The sequence below is a fragment of the Bufo bufo genome, chromosome 7 (genome assembly GCF_905171765.1).
Source record: "Bufo bufo chromosome 7, aBufBuf1.1, whole genome shotgun sequence".
Classification (NCBI taxonomy): domain Eukaryota; kingdom Metazoa; phylum Chordata; class Amphibia; order Anura; family Bufonidae; genus Bufo; species Bufo bufo.
In genome coordinates, this window is record NC_053395.1 from 223,014,307 (window position 1) to 223,034,420 (window position 20,114).

The 20,114-nt window shown below is 45.1% G+C and overlaps 1 protein-coding gene across 1 annotated transcript in view; it reads left to right on the top strand.

Moving 5' to 3' along the window:
• The window catches only part of LOC121008623 (probable hydrolase PNKD), a 46,706-nt gene extending 27,958 nt beyond the window's left edge, over positions 1 to 18,748 (top strand). Inside the window, exons 4-9 of the mRNA XM_040441283.1 lie at positions 9,589 to 9,647; positions 10,873 to 10,965; positions 11,973 to 12,136; positions 16,632 to 16,718; positions 17,413 to 17,528; positions 17,981 to 18,748. Of these exons, the coding sequence (XP_040297217.1) occupies positions 9,589 to 9,647; positions 10,873 to 10,965; positions 11,973 to 12,136; positions 16,632 to 16,718; positions 17,413 to 17,528; positions 17,981 to 18,154 (693 nt within the window). The 3' untranslated portion in view covers positions 18,155 to 18,748. The remainder of the gene's footprint in view (positions 1 to 9,588; positions 9,648 to 10,872; positions 10,966 to 11,972; positions 12,137 to 16,631; positions 16,719 to 17,412; positions 17,529 to 17,980) is intronic.
• The last annotated feature ends 1,366 nt before the right edge of the window (positions 18,749 to 20,114 follow it).

Below are 20,114 nucleotides of genomic sequence, written 5' to 3' on the forward strand. Positions count from 1 at the left end.
ATGACATAATTAGCTGTCAGACACTAGCGATCTGCTAGTGTCTGCTCTGGCCAACCATCCTACTATAATCACTTGTGGGGCAGCGGTTTTGCTAAAAAACTAACTTTTATAAATATGCTAATGAGCCTCTAGGTGCTATGTGGGCGTCATTAGCACCTAGAGGCTCCGTCTACCTTCATACACAGCCGCCGCCCAGCGCGTCCCTCCAGCCCGCCCATGTCCTCCTCCGTGTGACGCAGCGGACGAGTTCTCGCGCATGCGCCGTGCGCGGCTGTATTCGGCGCATTTGAGATGTGAGCTCGGAGCGGTCAGACATTCAATGCGCATGCGCCGAATACATCCGCGCATGCGCATTGAATGTCTGACCGCTCCGAGCTCAGACATCTCAAATGCGCCGAATACAGCCGCGCACAGCGCATGCGCGAGAATTCGGCCGCTGCGTCACACGGAGGAGGACATGGGCGGGCTGGAGGGACGCGCTGGGCGGCGGCTGTGTATGAAGGTAGACGGAGCCTCTAGGTGCTAATGACGCCCACATAGCACCTAGAGGCTCATTAGCATATTTATAAAAGTTAGTTTTTTAGCAAAACCGCTGCCCCACAAGTGATTATAGTAGGATGGTTGGCCAGAGCAGACACTAGCAGATCGCTAGTGTCTGACAGCTAAATATGTCATACGAAGTGATAGAAACCCTTTAAAGAGCAAATTCACTGCAGTGTTATATTCTTATACATAGGAGCAGTATTATAATAGTTATATTCTTGTACATAGGAGCAGTATTATAGTAGTTATATTCTTGTACATAGGAGCAGTATTATAGTACTTATATTCTTGTACATAGGAGCAGTATTACAGTAGTTATATTCTTGTACATAGGAGCAGTATTATAGTAGTTATATTCTTGTACATAGGAGCAGTATTATAGTAGTTATATTCTTGTACATTGGAGCAGTATTATAGTAGTTATATCCCTGTACATAGGAGCAGTATTATAGTAGTTATATCCCTGTACATAGGAGCAGTATTATAGTAGTTATACTCTTGTACATAGGAGGTAGTATTATAGTAGTTATATTCTTGTACATAGGAGCAGTATTATAGTAGTTATATTCTTGTACATAGGAGCAGTATTATAGTAGTTATATTCTTGTACATAGGAGCAGTATTATAGTAGTTATATTCTTATACATAGGAGCAGTATTATAGTAGTTATATTCTTGTACATAGGAGCAGTATTATAGTAGTTATACTCTTGTACATAGGAGGTAGTATTATAGTAGTTATATTCTTGTACATAGGAGCAGTATTATAGTAGTTATATTCTTGTACATAGGAGCAGTATTATAGTAGTTATATTCTTGTACATTGGAGCAGTATTATAGTAGTTATATTCTTGTACATAGGAGCAGTATTACAGTAGTTATATTCTTGTACATAGGAGCAGTATTATAGTAGTTATATTCTTGTACATAGGAGCAGTATTATAGTAGTTATATTCTTGTACATTGGAGCAGTATTATAGTAGTTATATCCCTGTACATAGGAGCAGTATTATAGTAGTTATATCCCTGTACATAGGAGCAGTATTATAGTAGTTATACTCTTGTACATAGGAGGTAGTATTATAGTAGTTATATTCTTGTACATAGGAGCAGTATTATAGTAGTTATATTCTTGTACATAGGAGCAGTATTATAGTAGTTATATTCTTGTACATAGGAGCAGTATTATAGTAGTTATATTCTTATACATAGGAGCAGTATTATAGTAGTTATATTCTTGTACATAGGAGCAGTATTATAGTAGTTATACTCTTGTACATAGGAGGTAGTATTATAGTAGTTATATTCTTGTACATAGGAGCAGTATTATAGTAGTTATATTCTTGTACATAGGAGCAGTATTATAGTAGTTATATTCTTGTACATTGGAGCAGTATTATAGTAGTTATATCCCTGTACATAGGAGCAGTATTATAGTAGTTATATCCCTGTACATAGGAGCGGTATTATAGTAGTTATATTCTTGTACATAGGAGCAGTATTATAGTAGTTATATTCTTGTACATAGGAGCAGTATTATAGTAGTTATATCCCTGTACATAGGAGCAGTATTATAGCAGTTATATTCTTGTACATAGGAGCAGTATTATAGTAGTTATATTCTTGTACATAGGAGGCAGTATTATAGTAGTTATATTCTTGTACATAGGAGCAGTATTATAGTAGTTATATTCTTGTACATAGGAGGCAGTATTATAGTAGTTATATTCTTGTACATAGGAGGCAGTATTATAGTAGTTATATTCTTGTACATAGTAGCAGTATTATAGCAGTTATATTCTTGTACATAGGAGCAGTATTATAGTAGTTATATTCTTGTACATAGGAGCAGTATTATAGTAGTTATATTCTTGTACATAGGAGGCAGTATTATAGTAGTTATATTCTTGTACATAGGAGCAGTATTATAGTAGTTATATTCCTGTACATAGGAGCAGTATTATAGTAGTTATATTCTTGTACATAGGAGGCAGTATTATAGTAGTTATATTCTTGTACATAGGAGCAGTATTATAGTAGTTATATTCTTGTACATAGGAGCAGTATTATAGTAGTTATATTCCTGTACATAGGAGCAGTATTATAGTAGTTATATTCTTGTACATAGGAGCAGTATTATAGTAGTTATATTCTTGTACATAGGATCAGTATTATAGTAGTTATATTCTTGTACATAGGAGCAGTATTATAGTAGTTACATTCTTGTACATAGGAGCAGTATTATAGTAGTTATATTCTTGTACATAGGAGCAGTATTATAGTGGTTATATTCTTGTACATAGGAGGCAGTATTATAGTAGTTATATTCTTGTACATAGGAGCAGTGTTATAGTAGTTATATTCTTGTACATTGGAGCAGTGTTATAGTAGTTATATTCCTGTACATAGGAGCAGTATTATAGTAGTTATATTCTTGTACATAGGAGGCAGTATTATAGTAGTTATATTCTTGTACATAGGAGCAGTATTATAGTAGTTATATTCTTGAACATAGGAGGCAGTATTATAGTAGTTATATTCTTGTACATAGGAGGCAGTATTATAGTAGTTATATTCTTGTACATAGTAGCAGTATTATAGCAGTTATATTCTTGTACATAGGAGCAGTATTATAGTAGTTATATTCTTGTACATAGGAGCAGTATTATAGTAGTTATATTCTTGTACATAGGAGGCAGTATTATAGTAGTTATATTCTTGTACATAGGAGCAGTATTATAGTAGTTATATTCCTGTACATAGGAGCAGTATTATAGTAGTTATATTCTTGTACATAGGAGGCAGTATTATAGTAGTTATATTCTTGTACATAGGAGCAGTATTATAGTAGTTATATTCTTGTACATAGGAGCAGTATTATAGTAGTTATATTCTTGTACATAGGAGCAGTATTATAGTAGTTATATTCTTGTACATAGGAGCAGTATTATAGTAGTTATATTCTTGTACATAGGAGCAGTATTATAGTAGTTATATTCTTGTACATAGGAGCAGTATTATAGTAGTTACATTCTTGTACATAGGAGCAGTATTATAGTAGTTATATTCTTGTACATAGGAGCAGTATTATAGTGGTTATATTCTTGTACATAGGAGGCAGTATTATAGTAGTTATATTCTTGTACATAGGAGCAGTGTTATAGTAGTTATATTCTTGTACATTGGAGCAGTATTATAGTAGTTATATTCCTGTACATAGGAGCAGTATTATAGTAGTTATATTCTTGTACATAGGAGGCAGTATTATAGTAGTTATATTCTTGTACATAGGAGCAGTATTATAGTAGTTATATTCTTGTACATAGGAGGCAGTATTATAGTAGTTATATTCTTGTACATAGGAGCAGTATTATAGTAGTTATATTCTTGTACATAGGAGGCAGTATTATAGTAGTTATATTCTTGTACATAGGAGCAGTATTATAGTAGTTATATTCCTGTACATAGGAGCAGTATTATAGTAGTTATATTCTTGTACATAGGAGGCAGTATTATAGTAGTTATATTCTTGTACATAGGAGCAGTATTATAGTAGTTATATTCTTGTACATAGGAGCAGTATTATAGTAGTTATATTCCTGTACATAGGAGCAGTATTATAGTAGTTATATTCTTGTACATAGGAGCAGTATTATAGTAGTCATATTCTTGTACATAGGAGCAGTATTATAGTAGTTATATTCTTGTACATAGGAGCAGTATTATAGTAGTTATATTCTTGTACATAGGAGCAGTATTATAGTAGTTATATTCTTGTACATAGGAGCAGTATTCTAGTAGTTATATTCCTGTACATAGGAGCAGTATTATAGTAGTTATATTCTTGTACATAGGATCAGTATTATAGTAGTTATATTCTTGTACATAGGAGCAGTATTATAGTAGTTACATTCTTGTACATAGGAGCAGTATTATAGTAGTTATATTCTTGTACATAGGAGCAGTATTATAGTGGTTATATTCTTGTACATAGGAGGCAGTATTATAGTAGTTATATTCTTGTACATAGGAGCAGTGTTATAGTAGTTATATTCTTGTACATTGGAGCAGTATTATAGTAGTTATATTCCTGTACATAGGAGCAGTATTATAGTAGTTATATTCTTGTACATAGGAGGCAGTATTATAGTAGTTATATTCTTGTACATAGGAGCAGTATTATAGTAGTTATATTCTTGTACATAGGAGGCAGTATTATAGTAGTTATATTCTTGTACATAGGAGGCAGTATTATAGTAGTTATATTCTTGTACATAGTAGCAGTATTATAGCAGTTATATTCTTGTACATAGGAGCAGTATTATAGTAGTTATATTCTTGTACATAGGAGCAGTATTATAGTAGTTATATTCTTGTACATAGGAGCAGTATTATAGTAGTTATATTCTTGTACATAGGAGCAGTATTATAGTAGTTATATTCCTGTACATAGGAGCAGTATTATAGTAGTTATATTCTTGTACATAGGAGGCAGTATTATAGTAGTTATATTCTTGTACATAGGAGCAGTATTATAGTAGTTATATTCTTGTACATAGGAGCAGTATTATAGTAGTTATATTCTTGTACATAGGAGCAGTATTATAGTAGTTATATTCTTGTACATAGGAGCAGTATTATAGTAGTTATATTCTTGTACATAGGAGCAGTATTATAGTAGTTATATTCTTGTACATAGGAGCAGTATTATAGTAGTTACATTCTTGTACATAGGAGCAGTATTATAGTAGTTATATTCTTGTACATAGGAGCAGTATTATAGTGGTTATATTCTTGTACATAGGAGGCAGTATTATAGTAGTTATATTCTTGTACATAGGAGCAGTGTTATAGTAGTTATATTCTTGTACATTGGAGCAGTGTTATAGTAGTTATATTCCTGTACATAGGAGCAGTATTATAGTAGTTATATTCTTGTACATAGGAGGCAGTATTATAGTAGTTATATTCTTGTACATAGGAGCAGTATTATAGTAGTTATATTCTTGTACATAGGAGGCAGTATTATAGTAGTTATATTCTTGTACATAGGAGCAGTATTATAGTAGTTATATTCTTGTACATAGGAGGCAGTATTATAGTAGTTATATTCTTGTACATAGGAGGCAGTATTATAGTAGTTATATTCTTGTACATAGGAGCCAGTATTATAGTAGTTATATTCTTCATGAGGGGAGGGATTATAGAAAGTAGTATTGGTTTAGTAAATATATACTATAGGATGGAATGAATACCGGTATATGAAATAGTACCCTATTTAGTAAATGGTTTTTGCCTCATCCATCTGTGTTTTTTCATGCTTCATTGAAGCGGTTCGGTTATTTAGTTTTTGACTTCTTAAAAGGTTGAAAACCCTTCTAGATGGAAGTTGCCAAGAATCTGAAATGCAGGAGCACAGATGGGTTGATACTTGATGCGGTTAATGGTCTTTTTTTAGCTGTTTAGTAATGTTTTTCCCAGAAATCTTTATATTCAAACCGCTAAGACTAGAGGTTGGGCAATTCTTATCTGCTTTTCTTCCAGATCCAATGACTCATTGTTCTCTTTATTAAGTAGTAGAAGTGCAGTGTTTTTTAGATTTTATCTTCTATAGTTCCCGAGAATCTGACGTTTTATGAACCAACGGAAGATCCTGTCCTGGGGCGGTGATACATTGTATCTTCTGTATCATAGTGTCTAGCTGTAGCTTAGATTCGGGCTGGCCTGACATGATAGTCGGCGATGCCAACCTGATATATTATTTTTATGGAGGGAGATAAGTGGCTGCAAGATACTGCTTTACCTTTGGGGAAAGTCAGATCAGTAAGGGCTCTTTCACACGAGTGGATGCCGTGCGGGTAATCCGCTGAGTTAAAGAGAGCCAAGCCCCGCTCTGGACAGCAGAGACACGGAGCATTCACTTGACTGATAATGCTCTTTGCCTCTCTATGATCTTTTTACTACAAAATCACGGTGACAACTTTATCTCATTGTGATTTTGTAGTAAAAAGATCACAGAGAGGCAAAGAGCATTATCAGTCATGTTAATGCTGCGTGTGGCAGGCGCAGCACTATGAAGTGCCTTTTGCGCTGTGGCATTAGAAGAATTCTGATATCTCTGACTCTTAGTCTAACCAGACTGGCTATTACTCTGTAATTCCTCTAGCGCCGTTCTATAGAAACAGTAGGTTTAAAGAGCACATCAAATGCTTGAAATAACTTCTTTATTAACTTCAACTTTTCTTCATATATAACACTGCCGCCTCCGCAGCAGATAGTCCATGTACATAACACGTGTTGAAAAGATTTCACAAAATGGCGGTATGCATAAGATGGTGGTTCAACTGTTCAATCTTGTCATTCAACATAAAATGGTGGATATATTTCTCTGTTGAGTATCTGTACTCTCACTGTAAGTTATTTAAGCACTTTATGATCTCTCTGAGAGGTATATCTGTGGTCTAACTAATAGTTCACTTGCTGAATTTGGTCGCAATTTGCAGTATGCAGTTAACAGTAACTATTTGCAGATTGGTTGAGTATGATCTGGTATGGTATTATGCAATTTGGATTGCAATATGGAATTTGAATGGTTGCAATTGTTTGTATGGTATTTGTAGTTTGCAGTTGGTGGAACTGTAAGTAAACACACATATAACTGGTTCAGTATACAGTTCTAATCACTATATTAACAGTAGGAACATTATATAACTGCTTTAAATACCTATTTTGGCCTCTTTGCTTCCATAAAACACAGCTCTTAGTGGAGTGAATGTCTGTTCAGCTTCTCTCTCTGGTGAATAATGATTCTAGCAGCTCCTTCTAGGGGGATTTCCCCACACAGGCTGTGTGTGAGGCTGGCTTTGATTGGTCAAAACTCCTCCTGCCCAGCAACAACAGTTTAACTCTTTGCTTTATGTTGTTTCTGCTGTGTCATTGAGCTTACCTTACATTATATAATGAATCTTAAAGACATATTATCTTTTCTGCTTCTGTGAACACAATATATATAACAGTTATATGACATCCAAACATGAAGTCACTGTAAATAACTCTGCTTTTGTCTTTAACACACAAACATAGGAACTGTATTAAGGTTATTGGCAGGTCTAGCTGTTTAAACATATAAGCTATATCAGCAACCTAGGACAGGTTTTAGCTGGCCAGCTACACTCCGTGTCTCTGCTGTCCTGAATGGGGCTTGGCTCTCTTTCACTCAAAGGATTCCACAAACGGCATCCGATCGTGTAAAAGAGTCTCATAGCTATACTCAGCCTTCCTTTGAGGCCACCATGCCTGGGTTAACGCATCTTGCAGCAGGGTCTTGAAAACGTACATGGTGCTTCTATTTGATACTTACCTAGTATTACATTTGCAGATGGCAGGAATAGGGCAGTCCTCTTACAGATGTAGCAGTGCTGGGGTGCCGCTGTACTGTTCCTTTCATGTAGAGAACATAATAACTGGCGATATCGACATAATTACAGAGTTGGCTCTGCTACATCTGTACTAATGCCAGTAATGGGTTCAACTTGAGGAAAGTTCTCAAGTTGTCGCACTAATGGAGTCTATTACTAACGCTTTTTGCATTAACAGATGCCATTGTCTTCGTTCCGAGGATTTACCTTGGGAACATCCCCTACCATTCAGAGCTCTGTGAAGGCGCAGGAATAATCATGTGCCGCGTCTGTCAGCGCGTCATGTATTGTTGCGGGTTGTTACCGTACGAGTTGATGAAATGTATCATCCTGCGTGCGGTAATCTGGATATTGTCTCCAGCGCTGGGGGAGGAAGCGGCAAGGTTTTTGTTTTTTTCCCCTAAATGAACCTGTTCCTGCGCTGTGATCTCTGGAGCGGCTGAGTGACACCCCGGCTCCGCTGTTATTCTTGGACGGGAAGATGCTGCCGCCTCTCCCAGAATTTTAATCAGTATAAACACAAAGCCATAGACATCTCCTGCAGGAAGAGGCCCGCCACCGAGCAGCACATGAAAGGAGGCTGAGATCAATGGAGCACCAGACAGGAGATGGCGATGAAAGCGGCCGTTGATGTGCTCCCCCGCTAATGGATGTTTTGGGGTGAGGGGTGCGATTTTAAAGGGCTGCATTTCATCTGTCAATCAGTCCGAGCAAGTATAAAAATTTTCAATTTAAGAGCACCCCACCTCCTAGCCGAATATAGCCACGATATCAGGTCGCCCCAGAGACCCCCTCTTTGGTGAAATATTTTCTTCACCCGTTTCTTAGAAAGCTGGGTGTAATGCCAATCCTACGCCACCCAACTTTCCTAGAGTCCTGAATGGCAAATCTGATTTGTATCCATTTCCCTGTATCGCTGCAAAACTAGGATGTGAGAGGTGACAAAAGAAGGACTTGACTGTTTTCGTATCAGAGTTAAATTAAAATAAAAAATTTTTGGGGATGGGGGTTAATAGTTTTGTAGGAGCCTCTGCACTAAAGGGACATAGTAATATAGTCCAGAGATGAGCGAAGTCTCGAAAAATTAGACCGAACTTCAACAAGAAATTGGACGAATTACTTTGTGCCGAATCGCTTTCCTTTGTATGGAGCGGGCGCATTGATAAGGAACGACGACGGTGCCACCCCCTCGTCATTTAACCCCTCAGATGCCACGTTCAACACTGAACGTGGCATCTGTGACTCCCATTAAGCCTTTCAGGGGTTTAAAAAAAAAAAAAAAATCTCATCCACTTGCTCACGGAGAGGCCGTCTGCTCCCATCTTGATTGAAGAAAACCCACCAAAGGACCTGCAGTGAGTGTGAAGACGTCATCTCGTTCGCCGCAGGTCCTTTGGCGGGTTTTCTTTAATCAAGATGGAAGCGGACGGCCTCTTCGCGAGCAAGTGGATGAGGGGAGTGTCCTTTTTTTTATTTTCAGCCACCGATTTAGGAAAAACTGATTTGTTACCACGAAGCGCACGGAGATTCAGCTTCATGACGAATTGAATTTGGATCTAAGTCCACGGATACTAATATACGGTAGTCATAAATAATATAAAATCCTAATTGATTTATTTTTTTTACAGAACTACGTGGAGCGGGAAGGCGTGATGCTGGAAGCCATCTTGTGTACACATAAACACTGGTACGAATCACCAGAGTTTATAATGATTTTAATTTATTTCTATAGTTTTATTTGTTTGTTTTTATGTAAATCCTTGAGTTCCCATGTAAACTTCTACTAGATGAAAAAAATGTCATCTTGTCTTTATAGTTGATGCCATCACGGGGTACACTGCTTCAGTACTGCATTGTATGCATGAGCTCCCCCTAGTGGTGGCTGCCAGAAATGTATTATTTTGCATGGCTGCATGTAGCACTGGCAGTATTGTATATTTAAGGGCTCTCTTGCCTCTGCAGCCAGTCCCTGTCGGTGGCGGGTGTCCCCTGCGCCCAGTCCCTGGCGCTGGCGGGTGTCCCCTGCGGCCAGTCCCTGGCGCTGGCGGGAGTCCCCTGCGGCCAGTCCCTGGCGCTGGCGGGTGTCCCCTGCGGCCAGTCCCTGGCGCTGGCGGGTGTCCCCTGCGGCCAGTCCCTGGCGCTGGCGGGTGTCCCCTGCGGCCTGTCCCTGGCGCTGGCGGGTGTCCCCTGCGGCCAGTCCCTGGCGCTGGCGGGTGTCCCCTGCGGCCTGTCCCTGGCGCTGGCGGGTGTCCCCTGCTGACTTTTCCCTTTTACTTTATGAGAATTCTATGCCTTGGCACCGTGCCCGCTTGCCGCACCCTCCCTGGCACAGGCCTGGACTCTCTTTATTGAATACACCTTACATTATCCCATGAACCCTCCACTTGAAATACTTGAGCCGTGCTGTGAGCCGCAGGGGAGAACCCAGGCGCCTCATTTCCCAATTTCCCATTGTGGAGTAATAAATGATGCATCCCGGGTCCAGGATCTGTTCCCGGCAGTCGAGCCGTCAGCAATTGGGATTTTTCCTAAATAATAGGTTTATAATGATCAGCGTCCTGGAACCAGAAAGTCCAGTCGTTCCGCTTCATTTACCGTCACTGATAAGGGGAATTTAGGGAAGATCCAGACAGCGGCTCCCATTGCATGTAACGCATCACACACAGGAGTTTAGCTTTTTACTCAGCGTTAAATCAATTCTCCCACCCCCCCCCCCAGATTTAAAGGGCCAGAGCACCGTATAATAATGAGGCAAGAGGAGCGGGTGTCAGTCCCTGGAGATGGGATATAATAACGGCATGGGGGGGGGGGAGAATTCTGGGAACATTGTGGCTGATGACAGGTACCCTTTTTTAGGATCTGTCCACTCACCTCCTCTAAATCGTTTGCTCTTTTTTGTCTTCTTATTTCAGGGATCACAGCGGGGGCAATAAAGCTCTGAAGAAGCTGTACCGAACCTGCCGGGTGTACGGGAATTCCTGTGACGACATTCCAGAACTGACGCAGTACGGAATTTTCTGTCTCTTTGGTCCATATGGACTCCAGTCACCGAGATGTGACCCCCTCCCCCTTTATGTTTGGCGGGGCTCCGATCTCTGAGAATGACTGGAGTTGGTTCAGCACAGCGCCTCCCCCTACCACCTGGCTTTGCAGGGTATTGCAGCGTCGCCATCCACTGTGCATAGAAAATGCACTAGCGCTGTGTCTCCTTCACTCTCCGGAGCGGTGGGGGTCCGTCATGGCATATGCATTAACCACGCCATCGACACTTTTAATATGGCTTTCCTGTCTTATCTGCAGAATATGCCATAAATGCTTAAAATTAGAATATCCCTTTAAATAGTTGCAGGTTATTGGGAGGGGCTCACAGTCCTAGGATCATGTTCACACTGTGGTGCGGGTTTTACTGCAGTTTTTTTTTCGAGATTGCTGCAAAGCCGGAGCAAATATGATGCAATTTGGAAAAACCACGGCAGAAAACCCAACATGTGAGCACAGCCTCGGAGGTGAAGGGAGGGGTTCAGTCACTAGATGTGTCATGGCGGCTGGCTGCGGTCCCAGCAGAGTGGCTGCTAGGTTTTATTCTGTTGCATAAAGTTTTTTAGGACTTATTTTTGTCCCTTTTTTATTTATTTATTACAATAGGAACCATTAAGAAATATTCACCATTTAATGCTTTCAGTAACTCCCAGAATTTTCCCCAAAAATCCCTGACGCACTTAGTGATCAGCCTTCCTGGGATCTGTAGTGGCGGCCATATTGGTGATCAGCGATAGCAGCCAATCACAGTGCAGCTTTTATATTTCCAGAGCGGTGCACATTTCGGCTCCGCTCTGATTGGCTGCCGTGACGCCAACTTTGAGAAAACTTCTGTGTAAAAATGCAGCAAACAAGAATCAGTGACCCCTGAAAGAAGCGGCTGCTGGACGCTCGCCCCAGGCCCTTAATCCTCCCCCTTTTCCGCGCGTTTCCTCTGTGGTGCCCTCTGACTCTCTCCCTTCTTTCTTCTCAGCCCTCTGTCTGACAGGGACCAGCTGACGATCGGGCGGCTGCAGTTTCAGGCGTTCTTCACTCCGGGTCACACCGTTGGTCACATGATTTACGTGCTGGATGGGAAATCTGGAGACGGGCCGGATTGTCTGTTCTCTGGGGACCTCCTCTTCCTCGCCGGCTGCGGTACGTCAGAGTCTATCTGTTTGGTTTGGTGGTAATTAAACCTGGAAGTATTTTAAAGATAGTTTACTGTTAAAATAAAAAAAAATTATATATAATTTGCGTAGTCCGGCCGCTGCCGCCTCTCTCCAGGGGGGGCGCGGTCCACCGCCTCTCTCCGGGGGGGGGGGGGGGGCGCGGTCCGGCCACTGCCTCCTCTCTCCAGGGGGGGCTCGGTCCGGCCGCTGCCTCCTCTCTCCAGGGGGGGCTCGGTCCGGCCGCTGCCGCCTCTCTCCAGGGGGGGGGGGGGGGGCGCGGTCCGGCCGCTGCCTCCTCTCTCCAGGGGGGGCTCGGTCCGGCCGCTGCCTCCTCTCTCCAGGGGGGGCTCGGTCCGGCCGCTGCCTCCTCTCTCCAGGGGGGGCTCGGTTCGGCCGCTGCCTCCTCTCTCCAGGGGGGATGCAGTCCGGCCGCTGCCACCTCTCTCCAGGGGGGGGGCGCGGTCCAGCCGCTGCCGCCTCTCTCCAGGGGGGGGGCGCGGTCCAGCCGCTGCCGCCTCTCTCCAGGGGGGGGCGCGGTCCAGCCGCTGCCGCCTCTCTCCAGGGGGGGGGGCGCGGTCCAGCCGCTGCCGCCTCTCTCCAGGGGGGGGCGCGGTCCAGCCGCTGCCGCCTCTCTCCAGGGGGGGGCGCGGTCCAGCCGCTGCCGCCTCTCTCCAGGGGGGGGCGCGGTCCAGCCGCTGCCGCCTCTCTCCAGGGGGGGGCGCGGTCCAGCCGCTGCCGCCTCTCTCCAGGGGGGGGCGCGGTCCAGCCGCTGCCGCCTCTCTCCAGGGGGGGGCGCGGTCCAGCCGCTGCCGCCTCTCTCCAGGGGGGGGCGCGGTCCAGCCGCTGCCGCCTCTCTCCAGGGGGGGGCGCGGTCCAGCCGCTGCCGCCTCTCTCCAGGGGGGGGGCGCGGTCCAGCCGCTGCCGCCTCTCCCCAGGGGGGGGCGCGGTCCAGCCGCTGCCGCCTCTCTCCAGGGGGGGGCGCGGTCCAGCCGCTGCCGCCTCTCTCCAGGGGGGGGCGCGGTCCAGCCGCTGCCGCCTCTCTCCAGGGGGGGGCGCGGTCCAGCCGCTGCCGCCTCTCTCCAGGGGGGGGCGCGGTCCAGCCGCTGCCGCCTCTCTCCAGGGGGGGGCGCGGTCCAGCCGCTGCCGCCTCTCTCCAGGGGGGGGCGCGGTCCAGCCGCTGCCGCCTCTCTCCAGGGGGGGGCGCGGTCCAGCCGCTGCCGCCTCTCTCCAGGGGGGGGCGCGGTCCAGCCGCTGCCGCCTCTCTCCAGGGGGGGGCGCGGCCCGGCCGCTGCCGCCTCTCTCCAGGGGGGGGCGCGGTCCGGCCGCTGCCGCCTCTCTCCAGGGGGGGGCGCGGTCCGGCCGCTGCCGCCTCTCTCCAGGGGGGGGGCGCGGTCCGGCCGCTGCCGCCTCTCTCCAGGGGGGGGCGCGGTCCGGCCGCTGCCGCCTCTCTCCAGGGGGGGGGGGGGGGGGCGGTCCAAGCACATCTACAGTGATTGACACAAAGTCCTCTTTTCTTCTTGGAAAAGATGTTCTGCAGCAGCTGGGCCAGTGTATGACTGCAGGACGCACACACTAGCTGCTACTGCATTATTTTTTTGGAAGGAGGTTCTGCAGCAGCTGTGGTAGCAGTGGGTATTCTGTGTGAGAATGTACTGATCAGTCAGTGATTTGCTACTCTGGCTTCGCCCTGCAGGTTGTGAACGTTGACCGTACGTGTCGATATTTGCATGCAGGTCAGTCCTATGTAATGCAGCACCTGATCCAGCAGGAGGCGTCGCAGCTCCTCATTACATGCAGTTATTTCATGTACACTTTGATAATATGGCTCAGGCTTCCTGTGCTCGGACACTTGGAACGTCTCCAGTGCTTTTCTTCTGCCGCCGGCTCCACCGCAGTTTGTGCCAGCAGGCAGCGCGCCTAATCTGATTACTGGGGATCGGTAATGCCTCGGGGCCCGATGAGGATTGGGTTTCTTTATTGTTAAGGGCGACAAATGCTGTGAAAATTCTGCAAATCTACTAGCCCAGGATTAATAATACACAGCTCCTTTCTTCCAGCGTCCGCAGCTTGTGTCAGTACTGCAGCTCAGCCCCACTGATGTAAACTGAGCTGTAATACCGCACTCCACCTGTAGACTGCGGTGGCACTGTTTCTGGATCAAAGCAGCCATGTTTTTAGATTCCTGGACGAGCCCTTTTATTCTGACCGTCCTGAAACCTAAGTGGGCTCCTGTAGCCCGCCGCACTCTGCTGCCCTGAATTCTGGCAGATGTCTGGTTTTGTGCTTTTTTTTCCATGCAGCGCACGGTGCAGGGACATTGGAGGTCCTCCATTCTTACACAGGGGGTGGGCTCTTCCTGCTGTACTCTCAGCCAGTCATAGGTTTCAGCTGCACCCCTCTCCTCCCCTCTTCCCCGTCCTCTGTTATAACCCCAATCACGGGCTCTGATGGTTAGAGATCTCCAGGCTCCTCCTCCTTATTGCAGCTCCTCCCCTCAGTCTGTGTGCCGCCATCTACTGGAGATTTAGCGACTTGCCGTTTATAATCATTTGGTCTTTGGCTGTAATAGAAATCACCTCTCCGTGCACTGAATTCCTGCACACCATGTGCCTCGCTGGAGAAGAAGTGCTGCAGTGTAAAGCATGGAGTAGAGACCGCTCGGCTACCTGATCCTCTCTTGTGACAGGAGTTCGGATTGCAGACTATCTCAAGCTCCAGTAGATAAACTGGAATGATTGGCTGTAGCGGTTTTGTAATGTAGCAGAGCTAACATCGTTTGACACTAGGTAATTTTTTCTTGTTACTCTTTTTTTAGTATTTTTTCATAACCCTCTCCCACAGATTAGGGGGCGGCTCAGGGGGGTTATTTCTGCAGCTTGTTTTTGCCTCGGACGTAAATCCTAATCCCTTCCTTCAGTGGAATCGAGGTCGGGATTAATCCGTCTTGATGTTCCCATGGCTGCCACGTCTCCACTGACCTCGGGGCAGCGAGAAGAAAAACACTTCAGCTGCCACTTAAGTGACTGACTTTTAAAGGGACAGTAACCTCAAAGACGACGGCTTATAATAGCCCAGCAGCGTTCTAAGAGGAGCACTCCCCCCGTATGATATAAAGGTCTCGGCACGTAGTGATCATGGGGGGCAGGGAGGATTCTGCGCTTCCTGTCGCTCATCCCGTTGTCTTTCCTCAGCATGATGCTGCTGACAACCGGGAGCAATAGATGACATTGACATCGCTGACAACAAGAAGCTATAAATGACATTGACATGGCTGACAACAGGGAGCGACAGACTGGGAGCATAGCACAGAAAGCTGGGGGCCGTCCTCTGAAATGTTGCATTATTATTTATTTATTTTTCAACTAAAGTAACTATGTAACACAATGTATCTCTGCGAGAGAGTTCTCCCCAGCTTTACCAGGTTCCTGAAAGGCACATTTTCAGTTTCAGCACTGAATAAATGTGGAAGCGGAAGATCTTCCGAAGAGTTGTCAGCCTCGCCACATTCCTAAACTTCCGTATTTCTTACGGAAAATGCGCTGATCAGGAACCTGGACCTTTAGGTGGGAGATACGATAGGAACTTATATTTTGTTACATTGTTACTTTGCTTTTTTTTCTGGAGGAAGACGCCCACGTATCTAATTTACTTAATTCCCGTCGTCTCCAGACACGGCGCAGGCGGCCATTATGTGTAGAAGCGGGCGATATGCGTCTGCGACTCCTTTGTCTCCGCGCAGGGATCATTAGCCGCGGATTACGTGAAGGAATGTGGAGACGCAAATTGAATCGTCAGCCCGAGGATTCAATGAAACCTTAGCCATAGGAAGCCAGGACAAAACCCTGACAAATCCGACATTTCTTGCCGTTGCCATGGAGACCCCCGATCCGTCCTGCTGTGCGCTGACCCAGCTATTGTCAGCAGGGAACGGCTTCAGATGCCTCCCATGATCTTGTTGTAGACGCTCTCCCCTCTGAGGTACCTGGAGAATGAGATTCTGCCGTCAGGTGGTGACAAATGTAATATCCGGGAAAGCTGGGTGACCACCAACATGGCAGCTTCGACAGCACTGAAGTCCTTTCCACCCAACTTTCTCAGGATCCTGAATTCCAGATCTGTGTAGCAATGAAGTGGAATATGGCCGATATATCATTGCATTGCTTGGTTGGTTCAGGAGTTTGGGAAAGCTGGGTGGCACCTCTTGTGCCTCTGTGTGGGGGAGGGGGAGTGAAAATCTCTATGGCTGGCATTATGTAGCCCTTGTGTCTAGTACTTGACGAGCAGAATAAAAATGTCAATGTACAATTCATAGATCTGTCTCTAGAAAAGCTGGGTGACAAGCCCCATGATGGTGCTAGTGGTGGCAGCAATATTCCCATCTGCTTTATAAAAACTGCTGGCTTTCCCTTTGTTATGATGCGGGACGTCGGGGCGTGTGAGGTTTCTGTGCTCAGCCGCCTTTTTTGTTTGTGTCTTTGCAGGGAGAATGTTCGAGGGCTCGGCGGGCACCATGCTGGCATCTCTGGATACTGTGGCCTCTCTGAATGACAGCACGTTGCTCTGGCCTGGTGGGTGCACTGCGGGGTTAAATGTTCTGAACAAAAATGCCCATTATGGAAGATTCTGTCCTGAATATTCCCGGCTCTGAAGAGTCTGGATAATCTGTCTGGGCTGGAAAATCCAGAAAAGAAACATAGAGCTTTCATGACACCTAGTGGTCAAAGTATAACATGACAGCAACTTAAAAAAAAATACCATATGACCATCACGTTATAGGAAAGATCAGTCTCCAGATCTTACTGTTTCATTTTCCCTTATATTGTATCTTCCACTTTTACACTCCTTTTCATATTTGGATGCAAACTGAAGTGCTAATTAATTTTTATTATGGATCTGTATAATGGACGGGCCACCAATATTATTTTTTATTTTTTTTAAAAGACCGCCGAATCCATTCCACAGCTGTAGAGATAAATGGCAGAACTTGGTCTGCCTGCGGTTGCCACTAGGGGGAGCTCATTGAAGTCTGTATGCAGTGAGCTCCCCCTAGTGGTGACTGCCAGAAAACGGAATTTAATGGCGAGGCAACTAATTTGGAGATCTGTTGCAGAAAAATGCAGTTGTGCACACAGTTTTGAACTTGGCTGTGTGAACAGGACTACATCGGTACAGGTCAATTCACTGGCAGCAAGCTGAGATGTGGAAGACGGTGAGGCATTGTAAAGCAAAAAGTGTGATCCTGATATTGGTCTCCTCTTCCAGGTCATGAGTACGCTGCAGACAACCTCATGTTTGCCGCCGTGGTGGAGCCTGATAACGCGGTGCGGGACAAGAAGTTCCAGTGGGTGGTTCAGCAGAGATTGGAGAAGAAATGCACGGTGGGTAACAGAGGCGCGAGGGGGGGATGCTGAGATTTTTGGAGATTTTACAGGGTCAGTAAGGTGCATGTGTCCAATATTAAGTATCATAGGATGGACTGAGACGTCTCTATAGTCCCATGTGTGATATAGGACTGTAGATTGGAGAACTGCTGGTAGGTTTAGGTAAGTGGGGAGGGGTTGTTGTGATCCCCATTATAGGGGGCATTCTTGTTTTTAGGATCCAGCTAAGTCTATTTGCCTCAAGATCTATCATGTTGTTCTCTAGTCACAACCAGAGCTGTATTCAGAATTCTGCTGGCCTCCATAGTCCGCCATGCTTTGTGCAGACACTGAACCAGCAGAAAATTGTAGCTAAAAGGAAGCCAGAAGATTTTTGATTGCTGCTCTGGATGTAACTCGAGATGTTACTTTGCTCAGACACTAATGATGGACTTTTTTTGTGCCTCCAGTGTCCGTCGACCCTCGGAGAAGAGAAGGAGTACAACCCCTTCCTGCGCACTCACTGTAGGGACTTGCATGTGGCCCTCGACCTCCAGCGAGGAGCTGCCGAGGAGTGGAGTCGTTTCCGTTCTCGGGTCCTAGAAGAAGTTCGAAGGAGGAAAGACCTATTTAAAGGCAGATAATCACCTGACTTCCCCGCTGGGAAAATGGACCGCGAACTGGAAACTGTGCGTCTGGAGGATCGGATTTCACTTTGTCCCCTAATAATCCCATCTGTCCGTAGAAAGGAGGATTGAGACCGCGACTGCGCAAGACTAAAACCTCGGCAGATCTTCACATTTGTGTATTAGTAGTTTTTTGGTTTGTTTGTTTTGGCACAGATCAGTAGTGTATTATTTTCTAGGAAGAAACACTAAGACTTGGGTGGTGCAGAGGACTGTGGGATGCGGCGCTGGCGTGATGCCTGCACGTGTAATGGATGTACGGCAGTGTCCGCATCCTCCACCATATGTGACCGAAGTGGCTTCTTCAGGACACTAAAGAGAGAGAAGGAACCTGGATCCTCTTGGAAGGGCGTGCCTAGCGCTACGGCTGCCCCTGGTGTAGAATTTTAGTATATTTTGACACCCAGTAAAGTAGATAATTCTATATTGTAATATACATTACTTTAAATATCCCCCCTGCCACATAAAGAGGACCTCTCCCCTGACATGTCTGTTTTAATAGCTTCATGCATTCCCCATGTAATAACAATTCCGGAGCCTCTATTCTTACGTCTCTATGTTGTACCATTCCTCTATTATTTCTACTAGAAGTTATGAATGAATTGCTAGCAGTCTGCAGTAAGGGTACAAAGGGGCGGTAACCAGTTGGGGGTGTGTCTGCACAGTCTAAAAATGGCAGCACTGATTGGATAGAGTCAGTCTGTGCAGGGACACCCCCCCAACATGTTACCGCCCCTCTGTACCCTTACTGCAGACTGATAGCAATTCATTCATAACTTCTAGTAGAAATAATAAAGGAACGGCACAACATAGAGCCATAAGAATAGATGCTCCAGAATTGTTATTACAAGGGGAATGCATGAAGCTATTAAAACAGACATATCCGGAGAGGTGACGGGTCCTCTTTAACCTATAGTCTGTCTCATCCCTGAAAGTTATTTCTTTCTGTTGTCAGCCAATTGATATTCTCTGTTTGGTTCACTGCAGTCTCTTGTCCCCTGTTCTCATCCCGGCCCTGCCCCCCATGATTACTACTCCGCCACCTGTCTCCTGTGATATTTACACCCATAGGGGAGAGCTTCCCTTATAATACTGCTGTACTTTTATAAGGTGCCATCTTCAGGTTTAGTGGCCCCTTACATTGGGTGAATTTTGGGGTGGGGGGAATATAGTGTTTTTCGTCGTACGTTCTTCCCTAAAATGTGAATCGTAGATGAGAATAAATACTGGTCACTGTAATTGTGTTTTAGGGTGTACGAGCCCAAAAGTGCATCTACCGACAGAAATTTGAAGTGGTTGTCCAGGATTTGAAAAAAACGGCGCCACTCCTGTCTTTGGATTGTATCATGCCAGTAAAAGTGAATACGGCCGACCTGTAATACCAGACACGGCCCGTGGACAGGGGCGGCGCTGTTTATTTCTTGAAAGCCTTGACAAGCCTTTACATTTCCAATTGCTCCAGAATCCATGTGTACGTTACAATTACATTACGTCTGTTGCATTGTCTGCAGGAAGCTCTAGAACAAGGATGCTCAGCCTACGGCCCTCCAGCTACAACTATGCCCAATGGCTTTAGGCTGTCCAGGCATGCTGGGAGTTGTAGTTTTGCAACAGCTGGAGGGCCGCAGGTTGAGCATCCCTGGCTGGTATCATATATGTATCTACTCCTGGATTGTGCAGACATTTGGGAGATCTCCCGGACTCCTGACAGAGCAGGCAGGTCTCCTGCAAAAGGCTTCCAACAGCCGCCACTAGGGGGAGCTAGCTGCATAGGAATTTATAGTTCATGCATTGATTTCAGTGGGAGCTGGAAGTGATGAGCTCCCCCTAGTGGTGGCTGCAGACTGAATTTTAGCATTGACATCTATGGGGAGCACTCTGCTAGTAGTGTTTATTGGGGGCATCCTGCTAAACCTGG